Source organism: Protobothrops mucrosquamatus, unplaced genomic scaffold, assembly GCF_001527695.2.
Source record: "Protobothrops mucrosquamatus isolate PMUCROS unplaced genomic scaffold, P.Mucros_1.0 scaffold741, whole genome shotgun sequence".
In the NCBI taxonomy this organism is placed as follows: domain Eukaryota; kingdom Metazoa; phylum Chordata; class Lepidosauria; order Squamata; family Viperidae; genus Protobothrops; species Protobothrops mucrosquamatus.
The window spans coordinates 397,378-412,723 of NW_015387013.1; the positions used below are offsets into that span (position 1 = coordinate 397,378).

Below are 15,346 nucleotides of genomic sequence, written 5' to 3' on the forward strand. Positions count from 1 at the left end.
TTGCGAGGACAGTCACCTGTAGAAGATACGGTGGCCTCATCTACCACAACAAGAAATGGCTCTTGTACAAGTCAAAGACTAGATCATTGACATGTTGACACCCAATATTTTCATAATATCAATGAGTAGAACCGGCTGCAAGGATCCCCACATCCCATCACCAGTAAAGAGAAGGCTAGTCCTACCTCCACGTTGCGCACAGACGGATCTGGAGCTTCATTTGGCCAATCGGGAAGCTCCTGGTAGCCCACCGCTTTTGCGTTCAAGAGGTGTGAAAGGGAGCCCAGTTGGAAGTGGTCACGATCTGGAAGGAAGAAGCAATCGGCAAAGTCTGAAGGCCATGGCACCACGGTCCTTCCAACAGTTCCCATAGCTTTGGTCACGCCTTACCTTTGAAAGAGGACTCCAAAATGGGAGCAGGCTTTTGTGCCAGGAAAAGCTTCTTGGCATACTTGCTGAGGGCACCACTCTTCTCAGTGGGTACAATGAGCTGGCGGATGAAACGGGCACGGTCCCGAATGTCATAATTCTGATCGTACTTGGCCAAGTTCAGCACATACTGAGTCAGCAGCTTACTCTGTAGGTGCCATAGCCGACGTGGCAGAGAACAAAAAAAGATGAAGTGATGGGTCAGTCTCAAATTACAAGCTGGGCATTTGGGGGACAATTCCTGGCAACATCTTAATACCAAAGGGCAGATGCATGGAGATTTCAATTACATTCATAAATATAATAAATAAAATTAAAGAATACTAAAGGGCAAGTTAGAAGATCTTCCAATTGTACAATATATTAATTCTGTCTTTTCCATGAATATACACATCCCTCTGAATATTGCAAGGAAATTATTTTATATCGTTGGAACCTGGATTTGATTTGTTTCTTCCAGCTCTTAATAGCTAAACTCTCCATCTGGAATTCTTTTGACTTTATTTTTAAAAATATATGCCCCTCTCCTCCACTTGCAAGGACCTCTGGCTTTGTTAAGATACAACTGTTTCTATTTCTTTTGTCTTCTTTCCATCTGCTAAAACATGCAAGTGTTCTCCCTTAAGGTTGGAAATGGATTTAAGTCACTGCTAAACTTTCAAATTGTGTGAATCAACTCTTTATTTATTAAATTTAATGTAACTGGCCTCTTTAATAGTTTCTGGATTTTATTTTTTTCAAAACGTCCTGGACCAGGGATACCATTTGAAATGTGGACCTTTGTTTGGAAAAGTTATTACGTATTAATAGGTCTCTTTTTGAAATATTATCCTAAGATATGCAACAGTTCCAGTACAAAACATGTACATAGACATTTTCTTTTACTTTGGAAATTAAGAGGCATTTGATATGTGTCTCCTGGATGTGTCTATGAGAGGGGTCTTCAAACCTGGCCCTTTTATGACTTGTGGACGCCAATGATTGTGTAATTAAATACTTCTGCATCAGGAGTGGTTGATCAACTAAGCTAAGGGTCAACTTTAAGACATGTGGACTTCAACTCCCAGAATTCCCCAGCCAGCATGGCTGGCTGAGGAATTCTGGGAGTTGAAGTCCACAAGTCATTAAAAAGGCCAAGTTTGAAGACCCCTGGTCTATGACATAACCTCTAGGTACTGGCCTAGAAACCTACATTCCCCTGTTATTTTCAGAAACGACCTTACCTGCTTAGAGTTTGTCAGATAAAGTTTGGCTGCCAGATTGATCACCTGCAGCTTCACGATGTCCTCCTCGCTGGTGAAGGACTTGGCCATCTTGCGCAGAACATCTGGGGCAATCTTGGGCACATGTTCACAGTATTCACCAATCAGCCATAAGATGCTAGCCCGGGCCATGGGAACCTATGCGCAAAGGAAAGTGACCTCTGGGTCTCTCAGCCCTGCCTTCCCCATCCTCTCATGTCCATCACATCCCACCCAAGTAGAGGCCGGAGACAACCTCTCCTTCAGCTCTTGTTCAAACCTGGATGTTATCTGTCAGCTTAGCCATATGCTTGATGATCTCGCTGTGTTGAGATGGCTGCATCTGTAGAAGCTTTTTAATGACCACCACCGACTCAGCCACGACCAGCTCTAAGTAGGATGACAGAGAAAACACAAAGGTCGACATAAACCAGACCAGCTCAGCTGTTAGAGAAAATGAGGCAAAGGTCTCGGGAGATCTGAGAAAGACATCACAAGCAACTTCAGAAGAGTTCTTCTCAAGAACAGATCAACGGATGACATACCTGGCCTCTGTTGTTTAAGCTTCTACCCCAAAAACAGCACAGGATTCTAGTTTAAATGGGGATCATCTGCATGGATGCAGTACACAGCCTGAGATCCAAGAACAGTCCTCCCAACTTCCAAAGCCCCTTTGAAAGTGGCCACTAGTTTTCTATTTCCATTTCCTAGTGTGGGAAAATGGGCCATTTTTAATGGAATTGGAGGGAAGGATGGTGGGAAGGGATGAGGTCTTACAAGGTGTAGTGTATACCAGCGGTGTCTGCTGTTCTATTAATTGCTGTTGTAGTTTAACTGCACTTGAATATTTTTTATATTGATACATGCCACCCAGAGTTCCATTTGTGTGAGTTGGGTGGGGGATGATTTCAGTTTAATCAATCAATCAAAAATTTTGCTTGCATCACAGTTCTATCCATTTTTTGACCTCATTCCATCATCTTTGGAGCATAGTCTCACACACACACCCAAACACACACACACACCCAAGTGTGTTGCATGATTTGTTCACATTGTTCCAAGTCATTAGGTGGATTCTAAAAGCAACTTCTCACCATCTCGGTTGGACAGCAGCTGAACTAGTCCGTTGAGACATGTGTCCCGCACTCGGCCGATGTTGGTGGCGCAACGGCCGATGGCCTGGATTGTGGCAGCCACAAAGTCTTTATCCATGCTCCGGATGTAAGTCTGCAGGAAGAGAAGGAACAAACATCTTGCCCAACGTATCTGTCTACTATATAGGACTGATCTAGCCCAGTGGTTCTCAAGCTTTTCTTCACCACAGACCCCGTTTAAATACCTGTTGTGGCCACAGATCACGGCCACGGACCCCCAAGGCTTAACTCAAAATTTAAATCATAACCTTTCTTCCAGCCTCTGCAGACCCTCTGTGACATCACAGTCCCCACAGGGGTCTGCGGACACAAAGATCTAGCTGAGTATCTAGGTCTTTCAAGCTGAAACAAGTTTTCTCCCATGGAAGGAAAAAAATCCAAACAGCTAGGAGTTTGCTTTGATGTCTAGACTAATTTCATATTTCAAAAATAAACCTAGCAAGGAACTTAATTCAACCTGGAAATCCTTCCTCGCCTACGATTCAATAGATGGATTTGTACCACATCCCCGACGGGTGCTTCTTTCTGAATATATTTTTAATTTTATAGAACTTTTAAATTGGAAGAGATTTTTATTAGGCTTATTTACCACAGCTCACAATTTTGTTATATATTTCACACTTCGGTAGCAATGTGTCCTTGTATTTAGACATGCTTAGAACTTCACAGGGATGTTCAAGCTTTAAAACAATACATTTGGTCGATCACAATCAATTAATGATATACCGAAACATTATAATCTCCATGTAAATAAATTATTTACTCAGTTGTATTTTACTCTTTTCTCCCTTTCCCTTTTCCTTCCGTTTTTGTATTCTCTTTAACATTTTTAATAAAAATATATCAAAAGGGGAAAAAAATTGCTCCGTACGCAAAAGTTCTGGCATTACACCCTGAAGTGGAAAATACCCCTAGGACAGTGGTGGTGAACCTATGGCACAGATGCCAGAGGCGGCACTCAGAGCCCTCTCTGTGGGCACATGCGCCGTTGCCCCAGTCCTAGGCCTTCAGCTGGGTTTTATAAAACCTTTTCGCTTTAGGCCTCCACTGCCGTGTACAAAAAAAAAAGGTTCAATCAATCAGTCAATTTCAACTTCTCGCGGGGAAAAAAAAGATCTCACAAAATTGGAATTGATTGAACTTTTTAGTCCCACCCAGTCTGCCGTTACCACCGCAGCCACGCCCAGCGAATGGGCCACACCCACCCGGCACTCGATGATGCATAAGTGGGTTTTGGGTTGCAGTTTGGGCACTCGGTCTCTAAAAGGTTCGTCATCCCTGCCCTAGGCTAAAATTTTCTATTTATTACCTGAAATTCCCGTAAAATGGTAGAAATGTTGGTTTCGTTAGCCAAGTTGGTCAAAACTTCCAGCTGGCAGGATAGAAACAAAAAACAGAATAGGTTTGCTTGAAATATCATTGCTTCTTTGAGCATGTAGAAATGCAAGCAAATAACTAGAGCTAAGCCACGCTTTGCAATCTATTTGGGCAGGGCAAAATTCAAAGGAATGGGACAAACTTAAGAGAATTTGCTACAAGCTGTCTTCTAAAGAGAAGTATATGTTAGGGACATCAAAAAGTTTTCTTTTTTCATTTGCTTTTGCCCCAAATAATAAACTTAGGGGTAAATCTCACTGTTAGGTTTGTAGCTAGTATATGATTAGTGAATCTCTTACTTAGATGTAGCCTGTTTTTAAGAAGATACAAAAAGACATTAAGTCGTGGTTCAATAAGCAATGTGGCCTGTTTCTGATGTAACCTTCAGCAAACCATGGTTTACCAATGAACCTAACTAGATCCATCCATCAGTTGAGGATTGGCACAAACAAGTCACATCACAGCTTAGTACCATATATAATTTCCATCACAGATTTACACCATTAACATACAATATTGTCAGTCTTTCATTTTTAATGGCTTTTTTGCTATCTCTGCTTTAGTAGGTGGTTTTTAATATTGAAAAGAAAAAAAATGTGCTATTTGGAAACAGATATATTTTTGGGGTAGGGGATATCTGAGCATTTAGTATACCTTGAGGATCTTAATCTGGGTGGGATCAGTCGATCGGATGTAGAAACTTTTGAGGTAGGGCTCAAACATTCCCTGGAGGAAGAGGAGGAGAGAGAAACAGATTCAACTAAAAAAAACCCAAATCCATACGATTCTCTGGTTTTCCAGAAGTCAAAAAAAAATTTTCTTCAGGATTTCTAATCGCTCCCTCTCTGACAAATGAAATAAGCTCTGGCTGATATTAAGTGGAACAGGACAGATCTCTAGAAAACCCAAACTCACATTTTGAGGGAGCCATGTGAAAAATTCCCACCTGGAAAAGAGGCACTTACCCTTCGCTTGATGGACATGGTGGCCACGTTCTGAAGAACCACATATTGAACCTCACTGCAAGACAGGCAGACAGACAGACATGCAGCCATTAATCAGGCTGGACCTTCTTGAGATCCACTATCATCAAAAATAGGGCTGGCCTTAGTTTGTACAAGGATCTTAGTGAATATCTGCTTTCTTCAAGCAACAAGATTATTGGCTGTTTTTATTTTGCAGAAATGGCAAAGATTAACTTTAAGATATTTGGGTTTGGGGAAGATGGNATTAAATTAGGAGTATTGATGTATGGAGAAATATAGAAGGCGCTCGGTTAGCACCCCTAAACCGTGTCCGAAGGGAGGGAGAGGAAGAGGAGAGGAGAGACAGGAGGGAAGTAGGTAGGTAGTGGAAAAGAGGGCGGATGCGGGGAGGGGGTGCTGCCGAGCTAATGCTCGGTTAGCGCCCCTAAACCGTGCCCGTAGGAAGAGGAGAGGGAAGGAGGTGGGATGTGTAGGGAGGTTGAAGGAGGAGAAAAGAGGGCGGACGTGGGGAGGGGGGGTTGCCGGGCTGTTTTGCAATATTAACGTTTATGTTTGTAAAACTTATAATACTAAAGTTGTATTAATGTATGTTTATATTTGTAAGTGGGGGGGTTATTTCAAAATTAATAAAAAAAAATTGGGGGAAAAAAAAAAGCAACAATGTTCTCCAGCAGTGATGGAATTACCATTCCCATTTCTAGCCAGCAGACAGGAGTTGGAATACCTGTGTACTAGAGTGCTAGTTTGCGAAAAACGTATTAAAGTGATGGCTGTAACTGATAAAAGCTGAACACCTGCAGTCAGCACACTTTGGGGAGGTGGAAATGGAAAAAGGGAAAGAGTGAATGGAATGGAACCTTGTGGAGGGGGGAAAAAAGGTCACAACTGCCTGGGACATTGAAAAGAATCATCTCACACTATAATATTTTGTCCCTTTCTAAGGGACATCCAGCTCCTAACACTGACACAAAGCAAGATGTTATCAAGGATTGTTGGAAACTGGCAGAAATGCCCAGATTTGGTCACTTTGCTGAAAGAACGCATTACATCAGAAAAAAGACAAATGAGGTCCTGGGGTTGTAGAAAGTGGGAAGGAAGCATCTGCAGACCTGTGGTTCCTCAGCAGACGCACCAGGGCCTTAGCAATGACCCCAACCTCAGCCTTGGGAGCAAGATGGAAGTAGAGCTGAGCAACTGACATCACCACCTGAAAAACAGAGGAGGACATGGTGGCACAAGCTGGTAGAACCAGCGAGATGTTTATCTGCTTGCCGTATCCACCAGCAGGAAATAAACCCTTCAAGAAGAATCAGCTGAATGTAGAATGCCCCAAATCCAAGGAATCTGGGGTGGACAGCAGACCAATAAGAAAAAAAAAACACTCTATGGAGGAAAGCCCAGAAATCTTCTGTTCTTCTTGCCCAAAGATCTTAGAGAAGGCCTGAAACTTGTGTCACAGTTATCAACGCTCAGGACGGATGAGAATCACCGCCAGATAACTGTCCTTTTTCACAGAATAAGGTCACATTTCACTTTAAGATGCTCAAGGTTGGGGGAAAAATATTTTCACGGGTCCAGCTGACTCCGCCCCTTTCCTATTGGCCCTGCCCACTTTTCTGAAGGAAACCAAGATGGCGTGACCTTCGGATTCAAGTGATCGCCTCCCCCCCCCACTTGGTCATGTCCTTGCATAGGGTTAATCTTTCTCCCTTTCTTCTTTTCTTCACCCATTTTGGTGACCCCCCCAAGACAAGGGAGAGGGCTTCTTAATTTTCTGGGCAAGCTTCCCACCACCCCGACGCCAGGAAAAGGGCTCACCGCAGCATTGCGGCTTTGCAAGAGCGGTTTGGTGTTGCGTAGGAGTAAGCGGTGGTCGGGATCCATCACGTAAGGCTTGCGCTTTGCCAAGGGTGTGGACTTGGCCTTGTCATCTTTGGCATCCTCGTCTTCGGATCCATAGAAGGTTTTCTCAGCGCTCTCCTCCAGGAGAGATTCCTGTCCATCAGCAAATAATAACGAAAGGTATTTTGAGGTAGAGTATGTGGTCCTTTCCCCCCAATCTGCGAGCCACTTCCAAACGGCTCTGCATCAGCTGGGCTTATAGCTCATTACGCCACAAACCCGATTGTCTGATTTATTTCCCATCCTGATGGGAAATAAAATGGCTTCCTTTGCATAATATGCTATACCCAAAGAACAAATCAATCACGTTTTGGTTCAGTAGGACGGCCTGACTCACAGACTATACAAAGACAATTGTGTTTCCCGCAATCGCAAACTATTCAGCTCTGTTCTAGGCAAGTTGCACATGCTGTGTGAACTGGGACATCCTGTTCTGCGAACATAACAAGGCCCTGTGGGGCCAGGTTGCGCAAAAGCAGGTAGGGTGCCCCTGAAATGTGGACGCTTCAGGTTCCCACTGCTAATAACTCTGAACCTAGCCACCCTGACAGTATTACAGCTGGATGTTTTAACTGAGAAAGGTTCAGGAAATAGAACGTAAACAACCGGTTGCCGATTTCTCCATAACCTTTTCTCCGTAAGTCTCTGAAAAAGAGATTCACACCCTTTCCATTCTAACGTCCTCTGAGATATATTGATTCTAAGTTGAAAATATGTTCCCTTCTTGGGAGTCTTGTACCCCTGCCTGTCACGCCCCAAGGACCAAGAAAGACCTGTGGAATTACTTCTGAACAATTTCCTTTATTGTTCTCCTCACCTATAGGCAGAAATCTTGCCAAACCAAAGCAACTTTTGGCATCACTGAACATCTACTCTGAGCATGGCTTCTTAACTCTTTTTTCTCCCAATCAAACTTCACTGTCTCTTACCCCTCTGGAATGCGGCCCCTCCCTCCCGCCAGGGAATCCAGTCTGCATTCCATCACACTACCCCTTCCATCTCAACTGCATCGCCATTTGTGTCAGAAGCCGAGGCGCTTCTGGGTGGAAAGGATTAGCCCAGTGGTGGCGAACCTATGGCACGGGTGCCAGAGGCAGCACTGAAGAGCCTTCTCTGTGGGCACGCGCGCCGTCGCCCCAGTCCTAGGCCTTCAGTTGGGTTTTATAAAATCTTTTCGCTTTAGGCCTCCGCCGCCATGTACAAAAAAAAAGAAGGTTCATTGAATCAGTCAATTTCAACTTCTCGCAGGAAAAAAAAGATCTTGCAAAGTTGGAATTGATTGATTGAACTTTTTAGTCCCACCCAGTCTGCTGTTACCACCGCAGCCACGCCCACCCAATGGGCCACACCCATCTGGCACTCGACGATGCATAAGTGGGTTTGGGGTTGCAGTTTCGGCACTCAGTCTCTAAAAGGTTTGCCATCACTGGATTAGCTGGTGGTATCACCGTTGCCCGGGAGACTGCCCAGTTGGGGCCTCCTTTCATGAGCTGGAGCAAAGGATGGGAACTCACTCCGCCCCATGGCAGCACTTGGGTCTCGAACGCCGGCTTACTAACTTCCATCCCAGCGTCCTAACCACCGTGCTCCTTTCCATCTCAATAAATCTTGCTGAAGAGAAGCCTTTGAATCATGCTTGGATAAAGAACCACATCCTATTCAGGGAGCTACTAAAGGACCTAGTAGGTGGACTCCTACATCATCTGCTCCTTGACTCACGTTCAGGTTGGGGCTGAGGAACTGCGTGCGGGCATAGCGAGTCAGCATGTTAATGATCACCACCTGGCCCCATTCCTCCACATCGATCAGCAGGTTGCACAACTTGCGGTAGTTCTTGTGAATAAGGTCAATGCGCTCAGGGCAGACTTCCTCAAATGCCATCACCACGCTGCCAGCCACCAACTGGAGAAGAAGACAGAGAACACAATTTGCAAATTAAGAGACTGTTCAGATTCAGAGCAGAGAAGCATTTTTCCTAGATTTCTTTAACAATTGTGAAAAAGCTCTTCCTTGGCCCTACTGAAGAAAGCAAATTGACTGTCTTTTTTTTTTTTTAATTTAGTCTTTCCTATCTGTTTATCTTTCTTTAAACTCTTGTAGCACCCTGAGCACAAAAATGAAGCATGAGATTTTATGGATTATTATCCGGCACCTGATAATCCAAACAGTATCACTTGGGCAATCTGTGCTAGTCCTATCAATCTTGGCCGTGTTAAAGTCTGTTGACTTCAACTCCCAGAATACCCTAACCAGCATGCTGTGGAATTCTGGGAGTTGAAGTCCATACTTCTTAAAGTCACCAAGGTTGAGAAATGCTATTTCCACGATGCCATTCCTGAAACGTTTTGCAAATTCACTTTTTCTGTCTCAGTTTTCTCCCCTGATCTCCATCCCCTCCAGTGACAGTCTTACTCACCGTGGTCTTATCAGCCAACAGCTTCTCAATGACCTCAATTAACTGGTCTTTCTGGTCTGAATCAAGGCTGCAAGGAACAGACAAAGCCATTAGGTGGATAAATCTTTTTCTAAAAGCTGAGTCAACACAGTGTCCTAGCGCATAATGTGAATTATTTCACGTTGGGCTTAGATTGGTCCTTGAAATGAAGACCAAGAGATACATTTAAAAATGATTCACTGTTTGAAATTCACACGCCAGCTTCATCCCTTCATTCACACAGAAACATGTCTATATATGTGCTCTCTCTCTCTCTCTCTGTTTGTGTGTGTGTGAGAGTGTGTGTGTGTGAGAGAGAGAGGCACAAAAGTCCACAGTAAGATCTAGGATCACATGACACCCTCAAAACCTTTGGCAGTCACTCCAGGGCTTCCCCCAATTTCTTACAACAAAAGAAGATAATCATTAAAACACATTTGAGACTTCATATTAACTGTCTTTGATGAAAGTGAATTTATTTAATCTACCCATATTTATTTAGTTTTTACCCTGCCTGCTTGTATATTTGCCCTTGTTCTGCTATGCTGTGAGAAGGCACCTCCTTGCATACTTTTGAAAGAACAAACATGGCCCTGAGCCAAAAATTTTGCACACCCCTGTGCAAACAGGCAGGCAAAAAGATGTGAGCCAAGCACACTGTAATACAGTATTTAACATCTGTGTGGTAGTCTCTTGGTCAATGGTTTTAGCACTTATACCTAACTGATTTGATTTAGATTTTTTTTTAAATCCTGCATTTATTATTTTTATAAATAACACAAGGCAGCAAATTTATTTAATTCTCCTCTTACTTTCCCCACAACAAAAACCCTGTGAACTGGATTGGGTTAATAGGGACTGGCCCAAAGTTTCCCAACTGACTTCCATACTTAAAACAGGACTAGAACTCACCATCTCCTGGTGATTGGTCCAAATCACCCAGTCAGCTTTCATGCCTAAGCGTGACTAGAACTTACTATCTTCTGGTGATTGGCCCCAAATCAACCTGCTGAATTTTATGCCTAAAATGGGACTACAATTCACTCTCTCCTGGTGGTTAGCCCACAGTCAACCAACTGGCTTTCAGGCCTAAGGTGGGACTAGAACTCACCATCTCCTGGTTTCTAGTCTGATGCCTTCACCTCTATGCCCAAATCTCTCAACAGGAGCTAGCTGCAATTGGCACAACCAAGCCATGGTTCTGGAGAGGTCACCTTTACCTGTACAGCTTGGGAATGGCATGAGCTGCAGTTTTGCGCACATACGGAGACATGTCCGATGCTGCCTCCTTGATGGCCAGCATCATGATGGGGACAATGATGGGGACACGGATGCTGGAGAGGACCCGGAGGGCGCTGGCTCGAATCAGCTGATTGGGATCCTGGAGCCAAGAAGAAATTGGGAAGAGAGACCCTCAAGGTAAACCTTCCCAGCGGGAAGATTTCAAGCTACCCCCGCTTTCATAAGGACGCGGGTAAAGCTCAAAGTTGTTGAAGTCAGAACGAATCACCCCCGGTGCTCAATGCATTGGGACATCCCATTCAACCCGTCCCCGAAATTACAACGGACCCCCCGAAAGCTACTTACAATCTGGTTTTGAAGTTCCAACATTGGGTGCCCATCCCTGGTCTCATTTTGGGTGCTCAGCAACTGGCCCACATTTACAATCATTTACAATGTCATTTGACCACTATTTATGACAGTTTTGCTGGCCCATAGTGAATAATGGGCTTGTTTAACAACTGACTCTTGTGTTTTACAGAAAAAGGCTGGAAAATACGGCCGGGTCACACTCTTTGTGACTGTCATGACTATAGTTGCCAGTCTCAGTTATGGCCCTAATTCAAAGACTACCTTTACTGGAACATGAAGTACAACACGGATTGTTCTCCGAGTATCTCAGGGACCAACCTTGAGTCCTCGCTGGAAAGTAGAGATGGATAATAATGCTAAATCTTGCTGTTCTTCTGCATACCGGACAAGGTAGACATAAACCAGCTTCTTCACCTGGCAGAAAAAATGGCATAAGGATCAGGCAGGAACTGAGAACTCGGCTTATGTTTTTCTTCAACTATCAACCCTTCCCCTTGGCTTTTTCCTTGGATACCACTGTCCCCAACAAATTATTTCGTTCTTACATCCAGGACTGGCTCAAATTATTTTGCAAGCAATGAGATCCTCGCGCCACAATTCATGTTGCACAAGGTTAGGGTTGTTTTTATGATCGTGCTGAGCAATAAATACACTAACAGCTATTAGCTTGCAGCCTTTCCATAACCTCTCAAATCTGCTGCCTAATTTGATTCCTCGGTAGGAAACTTTTTTCAGATCCCTCAGCCTTTTCCTGTTCTTTTCTCTTTCAGGTTCTATCCAACAGATGTTTTTCAAGCATAAACCATGTCGAAGTTATTGTTTAAACAACCAGCAAATAAGCAACAAGTCTGGGAAAACAGAGTTGAGAGTGTATTGTTTTTTTAAGTACACAAAGCAGTCAGTGTTTTTGTTGTTGTTGTTAGTTGTGAAGTCATGTCCGACCCATCGCGATCCCATGGACAACGTTCCTCCAGGCCTTCCTGTCCTCTACCATCTTCTGGAGTCCATTTAAGCTCACGCCTCCTGCTTCAGTGATTCCATCCAGCCACCTCCTTCTCTGTCGTCCCCTTCTTCTATTGCTCTCAATCTTTCCCAGCATCAGGCTCTTCTCCAGGGAGTCCTTCCTTCTCATTAGGTGGCCAAAGTATTTGAGTTTGCCTTTTGGTACTGTCAATGAAGTTTTCATGGCAAAGATACTAGAGTGGGTTGACATTTCCTTCTCCAGTGGATCACATTTTGTCAGAACTTTCTGCTATGACCGGTCCGTCTTGGGTAGCCCTTTACGGCATAGCTCATAGCTTCATTGAGTTACGCAAGCCCCTTCGCCACAAGGCAGTAATCCATGAAGGAGTCAATGTTTTTACACTGGGTGAAACAAGGATCTCAGGTTATGGTCAGCTACTACCATCCACTGAAGCTGAGGCTCAAATACTCTGGCCACCTAATGAGAAAAGAGGACTCCTTGGAAAAGACCCTAAGGTTGGCCATGGCGGAAGGCGAAAGGAGAAGGGGATGGAAGAGGATGAGATGGTTAGATGGTGTCCTTGATACAATGAACATGAATTTGGGCAGACTCTGGGAAACAGTGGAGGATGGGGGACCTTGACATGCTGTGATCCATGGCGAAGAGTCAGACACGACTTAGCAACTGAACAACAATAACAACCAATATCCACAGGAGTAAGCAGAGATTTTGGACCAAAACAATTGCTTCCTGGTTTAAATTTGAAGTCCACAGCAGCATTAGCATGTATGTTACATGAACTTTTATTCAAGAAACAATGTGAGTTTAGCAAAACTCCCTTTATTACTTAATATTTACTTAGGCCAGGGAGAGGCAACTTAGTGCCCTCGGAGTATTTTAGGTGGCAGCTCTTCCTGTTTGCTGCCATGTGCTTGGATATATAAGAATTACAATCTGAAAATCAAAGGAGTTAGAAGCATCATCAGCAGAGAAACACCCTGAGCTGGCTTCCTTTGGCTAAGTGTGCATGCTACACTACGCCACAAATCACAGTTTGCTAACCACCCGACTGGAGTCATAGAACATAATCTGTTCCAAACAAACATCTGCTTTTTCAGTTTAGTGCAATGCAGGGAATGCACGCACAAGATGACTTACCTCTATATTCTTGCAGGCCACGTTTTTGACCACGGCTGGAAAGAGGTCTGATGCGTTCTTGCCACGAGCAATCATCTGGGGGCGGGGAAAAACAGCCATGGGGTGGTTAGTGGAGAATGCGGTGTAGGGAATTTCCATCAACAAATGTTGTGGTCCCTTTGGACCCTTCTTGAGATGGCATCCTACCTCTCTCAACACTTTAAATCTGTGTTCCTCAGCAACTTTTAAGATGAGTGGGCTTCAACTCCCAGAATTCCCCAGCCAGCCATGCCTTCTGGGAGATGAAGTCCACTCAGCTTACAGTTGTTAAGGTTGAGAAATACTGCTTTAGATAGAAGGTATGAGACGTCACACTCTCATAGTCATTTTTGGGATCCTGTTCATAAAACGTCAAGGGATTGTGTTTTTTTCAGGGTAGTAAGGTTTTTTTTTAATATTATTTTTTTTATTTTTCAAAACTCTCCCCCATACATGTACCGTGATATTTATCAGATGTTAACATACATTCTTTTTACATTCTTATATATTATACTTTTAATAAAATGAAATAAATACATACACATGACTTTTGGTGTTGCTCGCCCATTTCCCTTTTCACTGTATCCGCACTCCTTCTTCTTTACCTTCTTTCTCCCTTTCTTCTCTTTCTTTCCTACTTCCCTCTTCTTCCTCTCCTCTTCTCTTTCCTTCACCACTCTCCTCCCTTTTCTCCCCACTTCTCCTCTTCTCCTCCAACCTTCCTACTTCCTTCTCCCCTCCTTTACTCTTTTCTCTCTCCTCTCCTTTCTTCCCTCTCATCCCTCTTCAGATACAATTCAGGGGTAATGTCCGAGCAACTCCTCTCTCCAAATTTCCCTATCTGTATTATATACAATAAGATCAATTTTCTCTTACATTAATACTTCTATTTATCTAACCTTCTCTTGTGTTTTTTGACAAGGAAACAATACCAAAGGGTTGGCATTAAGTGGAGAGAAAAGAGAAAGGACAGCCTTCACACAAGTCCCTCAAATCAAAGAGGAGGGGACACTAGACCTTGAACTCCTTAAACAGGAGAGAACCTCATGCTGGACTATAAGATGGGTCTTGGACATCAGCTCACAATCAAAGGGAGAGTATCTTAAGCAGACGTGACAAGCCTAAAGAGATACTCACTGCCACAATCCTCTTCATAGCTTCCAGCTTCAAGGAATCCTTGTTGCTGTCCAGCATCTCCTTCAGATCATCATGTCTGCAAAGAAACACAGAGACTGTTGCAGGAAGTCAAAGCAGGGAAGCCCTAGTGCAGTGATGGCGAACCTTTTAAAGACCGAGTGCCCAAACTGCAACCCAAAACCCACTTATGCATCGTCGGGTGCCGGGTGGGTGTGATCCATTGGGTGGGCGTGGCTGCGGTGGTAACAGCAGACTGGATGGGACTAAAAAGTTCAATCAATCAATTCCAACTTTGCAAGATCTTTTTTTCCCGCGAGAAATTGAAATTGACTGATTGATTGAACCTTTTTTTTTTTTGTACACGGCGGTGGAGGCCTAAAGCGAAAATGTTTTATAAAACCCAGCTGAAGGTTTAGGATTGGGGCGACGGCGCGCGTGCCCACAGAGAGGTCTCTGCGTGCCGCCTCTGGCACCCGTGCCATAGGTTCGCCACCACTGTCCTAGTGTATTTGACCCAGCATCTGATGAACATAGTAGCCTTCAGGGGCTGAATTCTCAGCTCGGTTGAGCTGGGAGCTATGTCCAACTCAGTGGAGGGAACCAGAGAAAGGAAAGGCAGATGGAAGGGAAGGAGGAGAAGAGATTAAGTTCCCAATTCTAAACTAAAGAAAACCTGGAAAAAGGAAGCCAACATTTTTCAACCTCCACCATTTTCAGCATCTGGCTGGGGGAATTCTGGGAATTGAAGCCGACACAGCTTAAAGTTGGAAAGGTTGACAAACACTGCTCAAAACAACTGGTCAAGTGCTGTCCACTTTCCCAAGATGAAAGATCTTTTTTTTGATGGATGAAAAAGAAAGATACTCACAACATGCCAACATATATTTAGGCTTAATGAAAATAACACAGGCTAACTCTATGAATATTCTGTCCAAAACAGAATTCTTTTCTTC

General features: G+C 43.9%; 1 protein-coding gene across 2 annotated transcripts in view; it reads right to left on the reverse strand.

Annotated features, from left to right (window-relative positions):
• The window catches only part of AP3B2 (adaptor related protein complex 3 subunit beta 2), a 39,669-nt gene that overhangs the window by 16,056 nt on the left and 8,267 nt on the right, over positions 1-15,346 (reverse strand). For both annotated transcript variants that reach the window (XM_029284587.1, XM_015818447.1), the window contains exons 2-17: positions 14,394-14,469; positions 13,239-13,313; positions 11,435-11,530; positions 10,744-10,904; positions 9,506-9,572; positions 8,809-8,991; positions 7,006-7,182; positions 6,297-6,394; positions 5,167-5,221; positions 4,856-4,927; positions 4,134-4,196; positions 2,765-2,897; positions 1,951-2,060; positions 1,653-1,829; positions 391-577; positions 186-304 (exon numbers count right to left, since the gene is read on the reverse strand). In XM_029284587.1, coding sequence (XP_029140420.1) covers positions 186-304; positions 391-577; positions 1,653-1,829; positions 1,951-2,060; positions 2,765-2,897; positions 4,134-4,196; positions 4,856-4,927; positions 5,167-5,221; positions 6,297-6,394; positions 7,006-7,182; positions 8,809-8,991; positions 9,506-9,572; positions 10,744-10,904; positions 11,435-11,530; positions 13,239-13,313; positions 14,394-14,469 — 1,849 coding nt within the window. The remainder of the gene's footprint in view (positions 1-185; positions 305-390; positions 578-1,652; positions 1,830-1,950; positions 2,061-2,764; positions 2,898-4,133; positions 4,197-4,855; positions 4,928-5,166; positions 5,222-6,296; positions 6,395-7,005; positions 7,183-8,808; positions 8,992-9,505; positions 9,573-10,743; positions 10,905-11,434; positions 11,531-13,238; positions 13,314-14,393; positions 14,470-15,346) is intronic.